Raw genomic sequence first — 18780 nt, 5'->3', positions numbered from 1 at the left:
TGGGGAGACGCCTCATGGGAGACCGTCAACTCCACAGAGGGGAATGTATTACCGTTTAATTTCTGTCTTCTATACATCCCAAATAAAAACTTATGTCACAACGAAAAAATGCTACGAAGTTTTGCAACAACCCAATAGATCTAGAGGAAGAAAATAAAGAAGATGACGACAAAGATGAATGAAATGAAGAAAAGCTGACGAAGTAGGAGATGATGAAGAAGATAAAGAGAAAGATCATGTAAAAAGAAGAAAATATGGCGAAAGCTAATTGAAAAAGAAAGAATTAAATTAGTTAATTTATTAGCTAGCGGACTTACTCGTGTTAATTATGTAAGATCTGTGCGGCTTACAGCTGTTTCAGTGCTTCACGCACCATCCTCAGAGCCTACTAGATCTCGGCGTCATCTCGAACTTCTCTGCCTGTTACGTGGGTGTGTTTGATTGTTGAAAGGTGTTGAAGAGCGAAGTCAAATAGTGTGTGTGTACTGAAATTGATCTGTGTGTTGAGAATTTGATAGGGGTATGTTTTAGTGTGTTTGTATATTTCGTACTGTTCTAGTGTGTTGAGTTTTTGGTTCTTGGATTGTATGTGTAGGATTTCCATGTCCGCATTTATGTTATTGTATGTATGGTTAGCATTGCGGACATGGAAATCCTACATATACAAGATCCAAAAACTCAACACACTAGAACAATACGAAATATACAAACACACTAAAACACACCTCGATCAAATTCTCAACACACAGATCAATTTCAGTACATACACACACTATTTGACTCCACTCTTCAACGCCTTTCAACAATCAAACACACACACATAACAGGCAGAGAAGTTCGAGATGACGTCGAGATCTAGTAGGCTCTGAGGATGGTGCGTGAAGCACTGAAACAGCTGTAAGCCGCATAAATCTTACATAATTAACACGCGTAAGTCCGCTAGCTAATTATTTTTTTTAACAATTTATTGATCGATCAGCGCATTTAGCGCTATACAGATCATTTCTAAAAATTATAAATACAATACATGACACTGAATTGAGGGCAGCCTAGATTGGGCTCCTCAATGAACAAAAATAATTGTTTACATAGGTTGGTGTGATGATAAATTTTTATTATAATATGAGGTCCATTGGAAGTCGCTCTTGATTCTGGTGGAAAATGTGGACTTCTTTCCGAGAGAGTAATGGACGGCGCCTGGAACATTTTGTAGGTTGTCATAGAACTTCTTAGCTTGTGAATGAATAAACTGTTTGATTGTGTCAATACCAGTTTCTCTGTGTAGTTGGCTGTTACGGACAAACCAAGGAGAATTGAGTGAAATTCGTAGGACTTTATTTTGAAATGACTGGATGTGTTTAATTTCACTTATTGCAGCTCCTCCCCAGACAGGACAGGCATAAAGCAGAGGTCGTAATAGAGATGTGTAAAATAGGATGCAATTTTGTAGCTTTAGAGATGATTTCTTGTTGAGGAGCGGATATAATTTAGCGAGTCTTGAGTAGGCCAATTTAAGTTTGTTGTTGATGTGATGTTTCCATGATAGACGGCGATCTAAGTGCACTCCAAGATATTTTACAGCTTCATCCTTTGGTTTCCACAGTATCACGTTGGTTGAAAGATTTATGTATGGAGGATTAGCAGGACGACACAAAGTAAATATCATTGCTTCGCATTTATTGTAGTTCAGTGTGATGCACCAATTTTCAAGCCAAGGGCATATGATGTTTAAGGCTTCCTGAAGGTGATTTGAGGCAATGTTAATGTTGCGATGGGTTGCATAAAAGCTAGCTAATTAATTAATTATATTCAAGTGCTAAAAGTAGTGTACGCAAGATTCGAAATGAATTAAATTAAAATACACTGAATTGTAGTGATGATACGATTAGCCTACATATTTAGGTAAATAGTAAAAGAATATAACAATTCATTGCATGCATTTACAACTGTTCTTCCTCAATAAAATACTTAATTCCAAAATTGTCCGCGATGTGACCTCTGCGTGTTCCTGTGACATTTGCATTAGCCTTGGATGGATGTGGGGGAATTTATCGTTTAACCTGCCATTAAGGCTCTATCACTAAATCAATAAGAATAACTGAAATATACATTGACAACAAAATAGCTTTCAAATAAAACAAAGTGCGGCACTCACGTAATAGGTGACGAAGCCATTGTACAGATGCCCGGCGTCGAAGTCAAGTCTTTGGTCGACGATGGCCCGCTTTTTGACGTCCTTGGGGTACAACGAGTCGTTCTTGGCGTATTTGTCCACGAGGTAGCGAAGAATGGCGCGGCTGAAGAATTTAAACAAATGCTGTATTGTCTAGTTTGTCTCCGATAGGTTATTATAATGCATGTGTTATTTGATCTTCTCTATGATTTGACAACGGCAGACATCAAAAGTGGTCTCATTTTCAGATTTTGAAATATTTATCATACAGCTTGTTGCTGGTTTGGTATCGTAGCAATCTTCATTGCGTTAAACTGTGGTAATTTTAATATGGATAGTGAGAGGTATGTATTGCTATTTAATGTAAAAATAAGCAGTTATCTTTGCCGAATAGAGGTAGAAATGTAATATTGATGCCAGGTGAAAATAAAACTCTTAAAGTTTTTTCGTCTGTAACTTTGAGGCGCTGAAGGAAACAAAAGACGGTAAGAATCGAACAAATACAATAAATTTCAGTGTTACAATTAATTATACAAGATGGATATGTTTTGTGACTAGCAACATTTGAATCTGTGACTCTGAAATCAGCTACAAGGGTCGGTTCGGTTTTTTTTTTTTTGCCACTGCTGTACAACTCACTCCAAGGTCGCTCTGCTAACGGACGTCGCAAGATAAGAAGGCTGGTTACATAACGTGCTGTTATTCGTCTCGGAGGCTGGTCTGACTCGTGTATCACGATGACTTGCTGTTTCTACAAATACAAGATGATGCGGTAACAGACTCTATCCAAGAGGCCGTGATTGTAGTTCACTTAGCAACATGATAACCACTTGGAATGAGTCATAAAGTGAATTTTGTTTTGTAATATATTTATTTTATGTCGCTTTAACTTAACAAGTCATATCGCTAAAGGCAAATTATATATACTCATGCTTATCGGACCAATATGTCAATGAAGAGTAATATCGCGACAATACATAATTACTACAGTTTACATAGTGTTACTGTGTTAGTGAAATTATTACTGTTAATAAAATGTGTAATCTGGAGAGCCCGGATTATAATGCATTTAGCTTGAAATATGCATACAAATAAGATGTATAAAATCTTAAATATGTATGTATTATATGAATTTCGAAAAAAAAGCCGCTTCCTAAATGTTTTTATGCTCGACCATGCCGAAAAGTAGTAATTATACACCTGGTAGCAGCCCTTTAATGGACCTCATTAAAGTACACCTATTCATCAAAGTTCAGGTTTTCCATCAATCAAAAAGCAATATGAAAGCGCAAGTATCGATTATTCTCGGATATGCAATCGAAAGACAACTAGCGAAACGTCACGGAGGCTGGAAATCCAATACTGTCGCAGAAGGTTATGTTCTGTTACTATAATAATTAGCGTCAATTGTAAATAATATTCAAATAAATTCAATTTGTCATCTCGTTTTTGAATGTCTAAATCAATTTCCAGGTTATATCAAGATTAATGTTCATTTTATTCTCTAGATTATATCAAGGTCAATGATATTTGTTCCTCGGAAAAAATCAATACTTTCGCGTCTGCGCACATCTCACAATTTACGAGATTGCACAAGGTCACTTCCGCTCCCCAGTAAGATAAGAATAATATGAATACTTATGAATAATTTCAATTTAGAAATATGGTCGAGCATAAAAAATCGTATGAAACTTGCCTATAATAATGGTAATTAAGACGCTCGTATGAAAATTATGAAACTCGCTTGCGCTCGTTTCATAAACATACTCGCGTCTTAATTACTACCATTATAGGCTCGTTGCATAATGTACTATTACTTTTCAGTCATTCCGGTGTCATAACAATTGTCGCCGTCTTCCGGAAACCAAACGCCACTCCTTTCTGTTCATCCATTGACCTAGCTCCAATCCTCGAGTACTTTAAGTCACTAAGTTACCATTATATTACCAGTAAAATTCTTGGCTACATGATGATCTCTCAGTTATAATTATATTGAGAAAAAAATACATTTACTCTGTGGATATCTTATAACTAATTTCGAAATAATAATATAATAGCAGTGACATCTTACCTCTCTCCAAGTCCAAATCCATTGTCGTCCAATGTTGGAATTGCGTGTTGAGGATTCATCTGTAATGAGACAGACAATAACTCAGCTTATTATAAATGCCTTTTAGCGTATCTTGAAGTACGTACGTATGCGTGCGGGAATTTTGGTCTAGGTTCCATAATATAAGTAGGCTACTTTATTACAAAACATGGGAAGGACAGAAATTATGCAGAGAAAATTACGATCAGAAAATAAATTGTTTTGGGAAGATTGAGAGACGTTAGGAAACGAAATTTAGTATACAAATTTAACAAATCTTCTCATTACACCGTAGGCCAGTGATGTCAAAGCAAGCACATTTTCTGACCTTGATGTTGTGCGCGGGCATGAAGCGCTAGGTATGGAAGGAGGAAGAATTATATACGTGAATAAGCAGCCTGTTAGATTAAAAAAACAGTGGTGTACAAACTTCAAACGGAACGTAAAATTTATGTCGTTATTTTTATATGGTTTCTTTCTGTTTGATATTTTCTATATTGTCTGTAAAACAAAAATACTAACACCAATTTCTTAATATTACAGTTGTGTTTTAAACGTTCATAACATAATAAAGAGTTAAGAAGGAATATTCACATAAATTCCATAGTAGTACAACTATACTGTACGAAGTGAATAAAACACATCATTCATAAAGAAAATGATATCCCAAAGAAAGAGATTGAGTATAACATAGTAAATTGGAATTGATATTGATGGTATCTTTAGCCTTATAAAAGTAATCAATAAAGTAATCAAAACAATATTATAATACAAAGCAAAGTTACCTAGGTGTATGTTTTTACTGTAATTAATATTACATAACTAAACTCTTATCGCATTATGTTATTAAGGTGATATTGGTGCGCAACTTCCTATCATCAGAATATTAAGTTATTTTCTCGAAATCTGTTGAAGCTATAGAGCTGACGTTTTTACAACACACGGGCACATATATTTTGCTTATGATGTAACAGTAGTTGCTTTGTTAATTCCTTTCCTTACAAACATTTTCCATGGGAATATCTAAAAAATTTTCAATACACTATCTTCAATATTACGTGTTTATGATATATTAGATTTAAGAAAACATTGTTTCAGTAAGACTACAAAATAAACATCTGAAAATTTCACTTTTCTGTAAAAAAAAAAAAAAGGTGAGAAAATATTCATTTTGAATAAAAAAGCAAACTTGTGAAAAATGAGCATTAAAATTAAAACTTACATTCTGATAATGCACTTATACTTCTCAGACAAATATAAAAATTAACATGGATACAGTTTTAATAAATTCTCTTCTCATTATCCATTGTATCAATTCTGGCCATCCCTGTATATAGCTCGAGCAAGCGGCATATACCACCTCTTTCGTCTGTCTCTTTCCTTTCCGCTGTAAAGCGCTCAGGCTTTCCTGGGCTCTAAAATAGGCGCTTGCGTCTATGGGCATCAGTTGACATGACTGTCGTAGGACCTATGTTCTACGCGTTTTGCAAGAAAAGTCCATTATTACGTTACGAATGATATTCCCTTTTGGTTAATTTTATTTTATTTTAGTAGGTTATTTTACGACGTTTTATCAACATCTTAGGTTATTTAGCGTCTGAATGACATGAAGGTGATAATGCCGGTAAAATGAGTCCGGGGGTCCAACACCGAAAGTTACTCATTGGGTTGAGGGAAAACCCCGGAAAAAACCTCAACCAGGTAACTTGCCCCGACCGGAAATCGAACACGGGCCACCTGGTTTCGCGGCCAGGTGTGGACCCTTTTGATTGATGTTTAACTAAAACATAGGTACATTTTTATACAACCAGATTCTTTAAAGTAAATCTTTTAACTCTAGGCAAGCTAGCATTTCACTAATTCAATGGGGATTCCATCAACTCCTGTTGCTTTCCGATTCTTCATTTCCTTAAAATAGAAAATCCTTTTTCTTCGTCTTCTATAGCTAAGTCATCTGGACGATTCCTTGTCTCGTATAACTCTTACACCTTGACCTTAAGAGGTTTATTACGTGCCCGACAAAGCATCCTGCTTTACATAAACGCAGTACAACAGCGGTACCGTATTGACTTTTTCGGGAACACAGAATGGCCTAGTGCAGTATTAGATCTGAATGTGGCCAAGCATTTCGGACACTATCCAAGGACGCAATAGAGACCAGTGTTTTCAACTCCAATTTGCGAAAAACCACTGCACGCTTACAAAAACTCACCAAATATGTCCTAAAACCCACCAGATTTTCGTTCCTATAGATTTTTTTGCACTTAATTGTTAAACAATGCCCAGAGAAGATATAATTGCATGAATAATTATTAAAAAATTATAACATACACCACTCCGTCTTAGTGCAGCTCTAATTTCAAAATTTATTGAAATTCCTATCCTATTTGTAATTTTGGTTTAATGATAATACTTTGAATCCACTTCTGAATTTCACCGAGCATGACATAGACCCTAACATTGATGGCGCGAGCTCTGTAATTCTTTTAATGCGTTTTTATTTGATACCTCTTTTTACTGGAAAACTTAACAAGTAATAGTATGCTGAAATTGTTTCGTTTCATTAAGTTCATCACGTACCACTATACTTTAACGTTTTCAGTATTTCCATACATTCATAAAGTCTTTTCAGCAGTTGTTTGATTGGAGGAACAACGAAAGAAACGCACCGTCATCGAATTAATTTCTCACTTTGTGTGTTAAGACTGTTCTGTCTTCACTTCCAGCCATTCAGTTATACGGTTAACTGCAGTGTACATCAGCCGTGGCGAGAAAGTGACTCGCGAGACATTGTGGCTCGCAGTGATAGCTGTGCATTTCGCTTGCTTCTAATCTCCGCCAACCCCCACTCTCTCACTCACTGGAGTCAAACTCCGTTCCATTTGTATTTGTCTCTGACCTGCGAGTGGCATATGCGAAAGTTTCAAGTAGGATGGGAGGACGCATTTTTTTGCTGTCAATATGATGAGAATATTAAATGTATGATTTTTCACAAGTATTACGAAGAAAACGGCTGTATGACATAAAAAGGCATTATACTACTGTACATGTTACTGATGAAACATTAAAAGGCTAAGTGTTATCATCATCATCATCATCATCATCATCATCATCATCATCATCATTATCATCATCTCTGTACGTCGACCCTTTTTCAGCAGATGTACGAATAATGCGGTTAGCTCTTCAATATGAACTCACTGATTTACTGTGTGATGTTAAATGAAAGCTAGATGTAAGGACTTGACAAATGTTGAACTTTCAAATCTTTGCCAAGAAATAAATATCCGAAGCTTCGTTCTTTCGCTTGCTCTGTTGAAGCCATGTTCGCTACAACTTACGTTAGTGAAAAATTATTTTCAACAATTAAAATAGTAAAAACCAAATTTAGATCACGACTGACAGACAAATACCTACGTCATCAACTACGACTGGCAGTAAGTCACATAATTCCTGATTTTGAAACTTTGTCGCAGAGACATTCTGAAGACAGTTAATTTTAGGTTGTGATATTGTTCATTTATTGTTCATTTCTTTCTTCGTTACACGTACTAAACATTAGTTTGTAGCCTTGTACTGTATAAAATTATATTTAAGTGCTTGACGTAAGTAAAATGAAAATTCGTTAATAAGTCAGACAGTTGCTTCACTTCCCCTTCGGGTGTCCGCATCCCTCCACGTTGCAGGTTACACAGTGGCTCGGCGCACGATTACATTTTCGCCACCGCTGTTGTACATTGATAGACATCTAATATTGCAAGACAAGTATTTTGAAAAGATAATGACCATCGTCGAAAGAGTCGTGTTTTATATGCAATCTGCCTTACAGATGTGCTTGAGAAATATTGCAAAATCACTGAAAATTTCTGCTGGCATTAAAATAAACTAGATTTCCCACTGCCCACCGTTTAATGAATTTTAGCCGCTCACAGAGGACTAAAAAAACTCGATTTAGTGGGTAAACCACCGTGTTGGCAACACTGGTAGAGACTGATGATGCACGACCGAGGACATCCATTGTAGGTATTCTTGTAACACACTGATGGCACACCTCACAGCGGTACTAGACGATATGGAATGGGATACAAATCTTTTTGTCACACTATTGTGCTCCTATTCTGAAATATTGTGTGCTGTCCGGAAGGCAAATGGTGGGCACACAGATCTATTGATATGGAATACGTGTAAAATGGATAATTAAATAATTACCTTCAACTCGTAAGAAAAGGTTATGAGTTATGACCAACCGTGTATATAGGTGGATGGATGGTTATATAGGTTTTACATTATTAAAGTCAAATAAAATAGTTTCATAGACAAACTATTACTTGTGTTGACTGTACCTTGAGGAATGCAGATGTCTGGTGGACTCCCTTACCGAGATCCGTGAATTTCAGGTTTAGTTCCACGCCCAAAGTCCTGGCCAGGAATATGATGGTCCTGCATGGAGGACTGGCCAGTTCGTAGTAGAGGTCGATAGGCATTTTATACGTACTGTCCTGGACGAAAGCTTTACACGTACTGCCCGTTACTAGCACACAACTGTAGCTTTTTTCACCGCCCTGATTGTTTCCATACACGCAATATTACATAATATGTTCTCTCATGTACGTAATTTAACTTTTCCCTGTAGTAGCTCAATTAATGAGTATCTTTGCAAGATATTCTATTAAGTGTAGGATTATTTAAAGCTTTGAGTGAACATATGTTGCAATGGAACAACAGAACTTGACTTCGTTTTGTTTATCACGAATTTCAGAGAATGTATTCAGAACAGAACTCTCATTCCTTTAAGAAATCGCCAACTGAATATACAGATAGTTTTTTTTATATATAAATAACAGTGGATGTAGGCCACAAGGTTAGCTCAGCCGGCAGGCGCATTTGATCGCTGATCCGGAGCTGCACTGGTGTGGAATGATAACCTTATTGGGTTTTCCGAGGTTTTCCCGTAATCATTGACTGGGTCACTGGCTAAGAAGTCGTTCCCTACTGAAGGATGCACGGGAAGAAACGGGGAACGGGAAAAAAATTCGTTGCAAAAGAAGATATCAGATGATAGAAAACATTAAGATATATGTATCATATGCAGAGACCAAGAGGAAGGAGGAAAATAGGGAAGATTGGATAATGCTAGGTTTGCAGTGACGACCCTGACCCCTTGGATAGACATCTATGAAATGAATGAAATTCCCCATCCCCATGTCAGGCAATCTATGGCTTATCTTCGACCCCATCTTGCTAAATAGTATTTCACCATCACCAATTCCATGACGCCAAATAACCTAATGGTTAGGCAGGTTAGGTATGGCAGAGAGACAGGTTAGGTACGTAGGGTAAGAATAGATAGGATAGGTAGGTAGAGTAGGAATAAATAAGTTAAGTGGGTAGGGTATGGCAGCAATAGTTAGGTTAAGTAGGTAGGGTAGAAATGGGTAAGTTAGGTAGAGTAGAGTAGGAATAGGTAGTTAGCTAGGGTATGGTAGAAATAGGTAGGTTAGGTAGAGTAGGGTGGGAGTATGTACTGTTCTCCAACCAGGAGATTAACCGTGAAAAGAATGTGCTTACTATTGCGTCATATATTGGAGCGAAGTAGATAGATAATATTACCGTTATAACGTCAGTTTAAAAATCATGCGCTCTCCTGCATATGTTATTTCCTGTATGGAGGGATTAAAAGACCAGGAGATTAACAGTGATCTAATTTTGTAACTAGGGTAGTATAAATATGTGTATATCAATGTTATGGTTTGTGCTGTGAGAGCTAGCCAATAGAGATACGAGTACCCACGTGTGTGACCTTATGACATCAACAATCATTCACAGCATTACCCCACTCCGTCCCATTCCGCAAAGACTTTCTCGTGGTTGGAGTACAGTATGTTAGGTTGAGTAGGATAGGAACAGGTAGGTTAGCTAGGATAGGGTAGGAATAGGTATGAGAGGTAGGCTAGGGTAGGAACAGGTAGATTAGCTGGCGTAGGGTAGGAATAGGTATGTTAGGTAGGCCAGGGTAGAAACAGGTAGGTTAGCTAGGTTAGGGTAGGATTAGGTAGGTTAGAATAATTTGAAGGGAAAATTGTTCCGGGGCTGGTTATCGATGCCGGGACCTTTGGCTTAAAGCACCAACGCTCTACCGTCTGAGCTACCCAGGAACTACACCCGACAACGTCTCAATTTTTCAATTCATATCCACACACCTCAAGTGGGCTGACAGGGCGCCAGAAACCCAACTTTGAGTGCACAGAAACTCGGTGTGACTTGAATTGTCGTTTTCTCTTAACGTACCTGCAGAGACGTATATATTATGCAAATCTAGCTTTCAGATAAAGCTCCCAGTGAAGCAGACTTGAATAGTCTCAAGGGAAAAATTGTAGCACCTGACGTAGACTACATAATATTTATATATAAATCAGTCATGTTAATTGATGCCCATAGAAGCAAGCGCGCGCTTTAGAGCTCAGGAGAGCCTGAGCGCTTTACAGCGGAAAGGAAAGAGACAGACGAAAGAGGTAGTATATGCCGCTTGGTCGAGCTATATTCAGGGATGGCCAGCACTGATTCAATAGATGAAGGGAAGAGAACTTATTCAAACTGTATCCATGGTAATTTTTAGATTTGTCTGAGAAGAGTAAGTGTATTATAAGAATGTAAGTTTTAATTTTAATGTCCATTTTTCACAAGTTTGATTTTTTTTTGTTCGAAAGAAATATTTTCTCAACTTTTTTTTTATAGAAAAGTGAAATTTTCAGATATAGGCCTATTTATTTAGTAGCCTTACAGAATGCTTTCGTAAATCTAATATACCGTACATACGTATTACTGAAGATAGTGTAGTGAAAATTTTGAAAATATTCGTATGGAAATTGTTTGTTGGGAAATGAATTAACAAAGCACCTACTGTTACATCATAAGCAAAAGATACATGCCCATATGTTGTAAAAATGTCAGCTCTATAGCTTCAGCACATTTCGAGAAAATAATTTAATATTCTGATGATAGGAAGTTGCTCACCAATATCACCTTAAAAGCATAATGCGATAAGGGTTTTATTATGGAATATTAGTTACATTTAAAACGTATACAGCACCTAGGTAACTTTGCTTTGTACTGTAATATTGTTTTGATTAGTTTATTGATTACTTTTATAGGGCTAAAGGTACCATCAATATCAATTCCAACTTATTTTGTCATACTCAATCTCTTTTTTTTTTTGGGATATCACTTTCTTTATGAATGATGTATTTCATCCATTTAGTACAGTATAGTTGTACTACTACGGAATTTAAGTGAATATTCCTTCTTAACTCTTTATTATGTTATTAACATTTAAAACACAACTGCAATATTAAGAAATTGGTATTAGTACTTTTATTTTACAGACAATATAGATAATATCAAACAGAAAGAAGCCATATAAAAATAACGACATAAAATTTCACGTTCCGTTTGAAGTTTGTACACTACTGTTTTCTTAAGCCAACAGGCTGCTTATTCATATACATAAACCTTCCTCTTTCCGTACTTAGCGCTTGATGCCCGCGCACGACGTCAAGGTCAGAAAAAATGCGCTTGCTTTGGCATCACTGATATAGATGGAAAAATTATATTTTTACTTTTTATCTTCAAATCGGATATTATTAAAACCCCATAAGTCACTTATTTTTTCATTTTCGTTTTGTAAAAAAGAAAAAAAAAATGAAAGTCGCAGCCTAGACGCATCATTAATATGTTGAAACATCGCAAGTCTGGTATATAGAATGCTTGTGAGAACAAAACATATAGGGCCGTATTCATAGACATTTTTAGCGCGGGCTTCCGGTGGATGATCAGCGTTTTTCGTATTCATAAACCAGTGTTAGCTATAGGATATGATTTGAATTCTGTCCTAGTAACCAGTGGATAGCCGGGGCTAGCTTAGTACGCTCGTAGCGCGTGCTGCGAAATGTCTATGAATAGCACCGCTTTGGTTTTGAAAATCCTTTAAGTAACGGACGTAAGGGGTTTCTCGACGTAACCATTGTCACTGCTGTAGAGTGTATTCCCTGTAGCACAGTTGTTGATAACAGTAACACGCAAGTCCCTCATACTGTAAAGCGAATTGTATTTCATTTGATGTAGTATTTGCTCCGATTGTTTATACTAAACAAACATGTTTTCAGCGGGCGACAGTGAGATAAATATATCCGTTAAAAAGAAAAATATAATAAAAATAATATTTGTATAAGTGTGGAAATATTAATACAGCCATTGTGATGCCAGAAAAAAAGAGCGTACTTGTACAGTTTCTCAATAAATGTAAAGAAAATGGGGGATTTGAAAAAAAATTCAGGGATATTTACGTAATGAAGAGGGTATTCGAAGTATCTCGAAGAGTGTGTGTGATTGGGACGTACCTGAAGAGATGAATTGAGAATCTCCATTTCTCAAACATTTTTTGTGTAGTTTCTCGTGTGGCTCAGCTCAACTTATTTATAATTTTAATATTTATAATAGTTTGTGTACTTGAACATTGTAATAAACAAATTATTACAACAAATGTTACTTTATAAATGGTGGAGTCTGAATTTATTGATTTTCTTAATATAGTAACAAAAATAATGTGCATTACTTTTTGAAATCCCTTAAGTCGTGAACAGTTTAATATTATATACAAGTTAATAACATTCTTCCGTCTCTTTTTTACTCAAGATTTAACTTTCAGAACAAAGGCGGAGAGAGAACAATGTCCTTGGGGGGGGGGCAAAGAAAAACCATAGAACCCCATATAACGGGCTTATTCAGTGTATAGGAATGCGATCATTTAATAAAGGTATTTTCGGGGGCCATGTTTCTTGCAGTGTTACATCCATATCCGCGATGTTTCGGACCGAATTGTATAGGTGTACTACAAATTATAATAGGGCATAACTTATAACAATCTCTGTCTTTTTCTCTCTCGTAAAGAAATACATAGCCTATACATAAACTTTTTTATATTAAGCTTTCCTGAAGATATAGTAGCCTCGTTTAATTATTAGGCAGCGGCATTCCTTTTAAGATTTGTAGGTCTTTATTGCATGCACCGATAATAAAATGAAAATACGACGTTGTCACGTTTTGTTTGTTGCTGCTATATATTAATATAACATGGAACAAGACACACTGCTAAAATTTGCAACTCTGGTTTATATATACACTCCGCGTGGAGTATTGGAGCGGCCTTCAACAGACTTGACGACAATGGACAGCGCGACATAATTAAAATTATTGAAACTACAAAGCTTCCGTCCATACACTCCGCGTGAAGTATTGGAGCGGCCTACAAAAGACTTGACGACAATGGACAGCGGGACATAATTAAAATTATTGAAACTACAAAGCTTCCGTCCATACACTCCGCGTGGAGTATTGGAGCGGCCTTCAAAAGACTTGACGACAATGGACAGCGCGACATAATTAAATTTATTGAAACTACAAAGCTTCCGTCCATACACTCCGCGTGGAGTATTGGAGCGGCCTTCAAAAGACTTGACGACAATGGACAGCGGGACATAATTAAAATTATTGAAACTACAAAGCTTCCGTCCATACACTCCGCGTGGAGTATTGGAGCGGCCTTCAAAAGACTTGACGACAATGGACAGCGCGACATAATTAAAATTATTGAAACTACAAAGCTTCCGTCCATACACTCCGCGTGGCGTATTGGAGCGGCCTTCAAAAGACTTGACGACAATGGACAGCGGGACATAATTAAAATTATTGAAACTACAAAGCTTCCGTCCATACACTCCGCGTGGAGTATTGGAGCGGCCTTCAAAAGACTTGTCGACAATGGACAGCCCGACATAATTAAAATTATTGAAACTACATAGCTTCCGTCCTCTTTGACACCGCTAGCCTACTAAGTAACGTGGCTACTTTATATGAAATGTAAGCTCTAATTATTTTCTTTAATCTCCTCTTTAAGTTTACGCATAATACCGGGATCACTTTTTTTCTGCATTGTTGTGCAGTACGTTATTCATATTTCTCCAAGTGGTGGTCTGAACACCTGCAGACTTCTAACACATGAGTACAGGCTATTATTATCGCCGCGATCTCATGCATAACATTAGGCAGGTCTTTGAGCGGCCTCGTGCATAACATTCGGCAGGTCTTTGAGCGGCCTCGTGCGTAACATTCGGCAGGTCTTTGAAACTTAATTGCATTATTATTTTCAACTCCTTATGTCGCCGCTCCAATCACTCGCCTCAATTTCAATATTGCACCCAATAAGCTGGTTCCATTATTAAATGACACCTACTTGTCTAATCCACGTAGACTAAAACCGAGGTTCCAATGTCTTGTGCTGAGGTCGAACATTAAGGTATGTAATTAAAAATTATTATTAAAGAGTTATTATTAAGAGTTAAGAATGTCAACGTACTCGTATATAGCCATTTAACCATATCGTCGTTTAAGAACCAATACCGCGTAACTGACATTTTTGGTCAAAACTGTTTTTTTGCACAGATGGTACCTCCACTGTCATCTGCATGCATTGACAAGCGCGGGAATTTGATTGCATGAATGGTCTGCGTGCGAAGGAGGGGGGTACAATACCGCGTATCTGAAGTCAGGAGAAGTCTGTAGGAAATACCGCGTATCTGACAACAGATATTATGTCTACTCCCTGCGCGCCCTCAGTACGGAAGCTGGTTCTCGTTACTGCCTTGTAAAATTGTATCAACAGTGTGTGATATTCTGAGAAGATTAAAGAAGTGTTCAGTTTCAATTATTTAAAAGGTAAATATAATAGAATTATTTCACTAATGTCAATTGAATGTTAGTTGAGCTGATTTGCTGCAGAATCTTACTGCAAGTTCATTCACTGAAATATAGTACATTTAATATTTTATTATTATATAGGCCTACAGATACAAGAAAAGAAATGGACAATGAATCAGACGACATTCAGTTTAGCGAGAACGAAATCCTATCTGTGCTATGTTCTGCATTCAAGACGGGACAAACTTCTTTGAACATTAACAAAGGTATGGCATAAGAAGTATCACAGTTATTAAACGTTTATTTTTCTTGAGTTACAGAATCATAACAGCAAACTTAATTTAAGTACGGTACTTAATATAAATAATCATGAATGGCCGCTGAAATAATTTGCGCTACATTTAGTGGTGCTGAGCTTGGTTCCTTCCATTTCCTCCGGTAGGAGGAAGATCTAAATTGATGATAATATTTACTGCACATGCTTTTTAAGCCATTTATATCACATTTATAAACACTAGTAATCTCATCTTGTTCGTAGGTGTACTGCCTGATAATTCAAATGCAAAAGAAAACCGTCCTTCTGGAAATGGGCTGCTGCAGATCAGGGATTATACGTCCAGTGTTACCGGTAATGTTATGGTCGTATTATGCAGTCTGGTATGATTTAAAGCAACGCTATTAAAATAATACAGCTAGAAATAGGATAGGACAGAAACTGAAGACAATACCATGTCAATGAAGGATCTACACCAAATTTCGGAAGCGTCTTCATATGTAGACGACCCCGAAGAATTTGTGAGTGCTACTTATTCTACATCTTTACATTCGTCAGAAAAAGGTAAAGAGAAGAATCTACAAGCGTTTCATGGAAATTTGACAGAAAAGAAAAGAAGTTCAAAGCCACAAAAGGGTAAGTGGAAGAAAATGAAAAATAGAAAACTTAGAATGGAAGAGGAAGCTTATCTTAGCTACAAGAGATCGAAAGATGGCAAAGTAACACATGATACGGAAAGAGATGCAAGGAATTTGGGGCCAGAGTGTAGTTATAAAATGTGCCAAAATTCGAAAGTAATGGGCTGTAATTTAATTTCTAATGAGAGAAGACATCTTTCAGGCATTCCGTAAATCTATGACTTGGAAACAGAGGACCGTTTACATATCAAATCTACGAAAGGACCTGACAGTACAAATTCTGAATCGAGAAGAAAGAGAAAATTTGTCTACAACCTAAAAGTTGATGAGAAAAAAATTCAGGTTTGCAAAAAGATGTTTCTGTGTACATTGGGAATTAAAGAATGAACTGTGCAATATTGGTTAGCTAATAGTACTGATGACGTCCCTTCAGTAAAAAAAAGTCATGTTCTCGTGCAAAAGCACAGAAAAAAAAAGCATTAGTAGCCTGCCTAAATTTCCGTCACATTACTGTACATAGAACCGATTGTGCCATAGTTATTATGATTGTATTCCACACTAGGGTTGCTCAAGGATTAGTTTTTGTGATATCAGCATAGGCCTATAATTATTTCTTTATTGTGTTTAACGAATATTGTGCCTGAAAAATTATCATTATTATATTTTTATATGATTTTCTTTTCATTATTCGCAAGTCAGTCAAGTCCATTGTCAATAATAATAATAATAATAATAATAATAATAATAATAATAATAATAATAATAATAATAATATTATTATTATTAATTATTTTATTATAAAATTATATTTGTCAGCAAAGTTTTAACAACAATTCTACTTATCTATTCATATACGTAGTGTGAAAATAAAGTACCTGGTATCAGATTGTCATTATTATTATTATTATTATTATTATTATTATTATTATTATTATTATTATTATTATTATTATTTACTTACTTACAAATGGCTTTTAAGGAACCCGAAGGTTCATTGCCGCCCTCACATAAGCCCGCCATCGGTCCCTATTATTATTATTATTATTATTATTATTATTATTATTATTATTATTACAATAAACATTGAACTGTGTTTTCTTTTTCCTTTCCCATAGTTTCAGCATTTGATTGACTAAGAATGCAGCAATCATTGTCTGGAACGTAATCTAGTGCTGATTCAAGCTACAGCCTACCGACCTTGACCTCAAGTCAGAGGGTAGGACAACAATTCAGATAACACATTGACATATACAAGAGCACGAATAATATTTCCAGAAGGCAGTTTTCACGCAAAGAAAACGCTTGTCAGCATGTGTCCTGAAGCTGCTAAAGTTGCCTCACAATACCGCGTAACTAACAAAATGTAGTCAACGGCAGAGTTCCAATACCGCGTAAGTGACATGGCCAAATGTCTACGGCCATGATCATCCATTTTCACTTAGTTACAAATTAGTTATGCTATTTCATAGCCATACACCACTTTTCAAGACTATTGCGATTTTTTTATGGTTTTTATTCGGTTTTTTCCTTCTCCTGTAAAATTTACATTTTGTCAGTTACGCGGTATTGGTTCTTAAGCGACGATATAACAAACTAGTGCTTATTCTTATCGAGGAAGTAGACGTGACAACGTGACGCTTAGAGTGAAACCTACAGAGCAACAATCGGTCGGCAAAATTATGTTTTAAAAGCACACCGCACGTTATTGTATGATGCCGACATGTTAACCATGAGAGCGCGGCGATAATACAAAAGAAGCATTACAGTGCTTCCAATCCTCAAATGAGGTATAGAAATTCTTATACATTCAAAAATTTAAAATAAATAGTGTTAGTTGGGAGGCCGGATGGAAAAAGACCTTTGGGGAGGCCGAGACGTAGATGGGAAGATAATATTAAAATGGATTTGAGGGAGGTAGGATATGATGGCAGAGACTGGATTAATCTTGTTCAGGATAGGGACCAATGGCGGGCTTATGTGAGGGCGGCAATGAACCTACGGGTTCCTTAAAAGCCAGTAAGTAAGTGAGTATAATAGTCCAGACACATGGTCTTAAGACTTAATTCGTCAATTTAAGCACAGAAACAATCATAAACGAAAGCAAAAAAAGATCTTTTGAATTCAATGTTTTCTATCGTTTAATAAAAAAAAAAAAAAGAATTCAGACAAGTTTGTGGGGGGACAGTGCCCCCCATGCCCCCCCATAACTCCGCCTGTTTCAGAAGCAAAAATTTTTATAAGTACGTCCTAGTTTATAAATTATTCTGTTTTTTTTCCCCCCTTTCGTTTTCCCACAAGTTTACAATTCTTGACTTACGAGGTTTAAAAAATAACCGATTCAATTACTAAACCGTACCTTGAGATATGCGGGTGTCTTGTTATCTCCGGCCATCAGGTTGGTGACCTTGAGGTTGAGGTCCACCTTCAGATCCTTGGCCAACATCATGACTGTCCTGCAAGGGGGGCTCCCCAGGACGTAATACAGATCGATGGGCATCGTGCAGACAGTTCTGAAGTCAACGCGTGGACTGAACACTATGAAATCGCACATTAAGTTTATATATTATCTCATACACGGAGTTGCGTAATGCCAAAGATTGTAAACAACATATTTTTATAGCTTGCAGTAGGAGGGCCCAGTGTTGCCAATTTAGCTTTCTTCAAGCTAAATCTAGCTTTTTTTATGTTTAGCTTAGCGGCAAAATAAATCCACCCCGCTTAGCAGGGAATCTAGCTTATTTCCTTCTCTTAGCTGGCGGAAAGCTTCGTTGGTTTAATCCAACTTAAGTTCAATTTATTTAATACTAGCTGTACCCGTGCGCTCCGCTGCACTTGTTAGAAATAAATATAAAGT

General features: G+C 36.6%; 1 protein-coding gene across 1 annotated transcript in view; it reads right to left on the bottom strand.

Annotated features, from left to right (window-relative positions):
- The window catches only part of LOC138711655 (uncharacterized), a 32711-nt gene extending 14229 nt beyond the window's left edge, over window positions 1-18482 (bottom strand). The window contains exons 1-3 of the mRNA XM_069842787.1: window positions 18283-18482; window positions 4245-4303; window positions 2156-2297 (exon numbers count right to left, since the gene is read on the bottom strand). Of these exons, the coding sequence (XP_069698888.1) occupies window positions 2156-2297; window positions 4245-4303; window positions 18283-18477 (396 nt within the window). The 5' untranslated portion in view covers window positions 18478-18482. The remainder of the gene's footprint in view (window positions 1-2155; window positions 2298-4244; window positions 4304-18282) is intronic.
- Window positions 18483-18780: the final 298 nt, after the last annotated feature.

Source organism: Periplaneta americana, chromosome 13, assembly GCF_040183065.1.
Source record: "Periplaneta americana isolate PAMFEO1 chromosome 13, P.americana_PAMFEO1_priV1, whole genome shotgun sequence".
Lineage (NCBI taxonomy): Eukaryota > Metazoa > Arthropoda > Insecta > Blattodea > Blattidae > Periplaneta > Periplaneta americana.
Note: the sequence above shows the minus strand (reverse complement) of the source record. Positions and strands in the feature narration are given on the sequence as shown.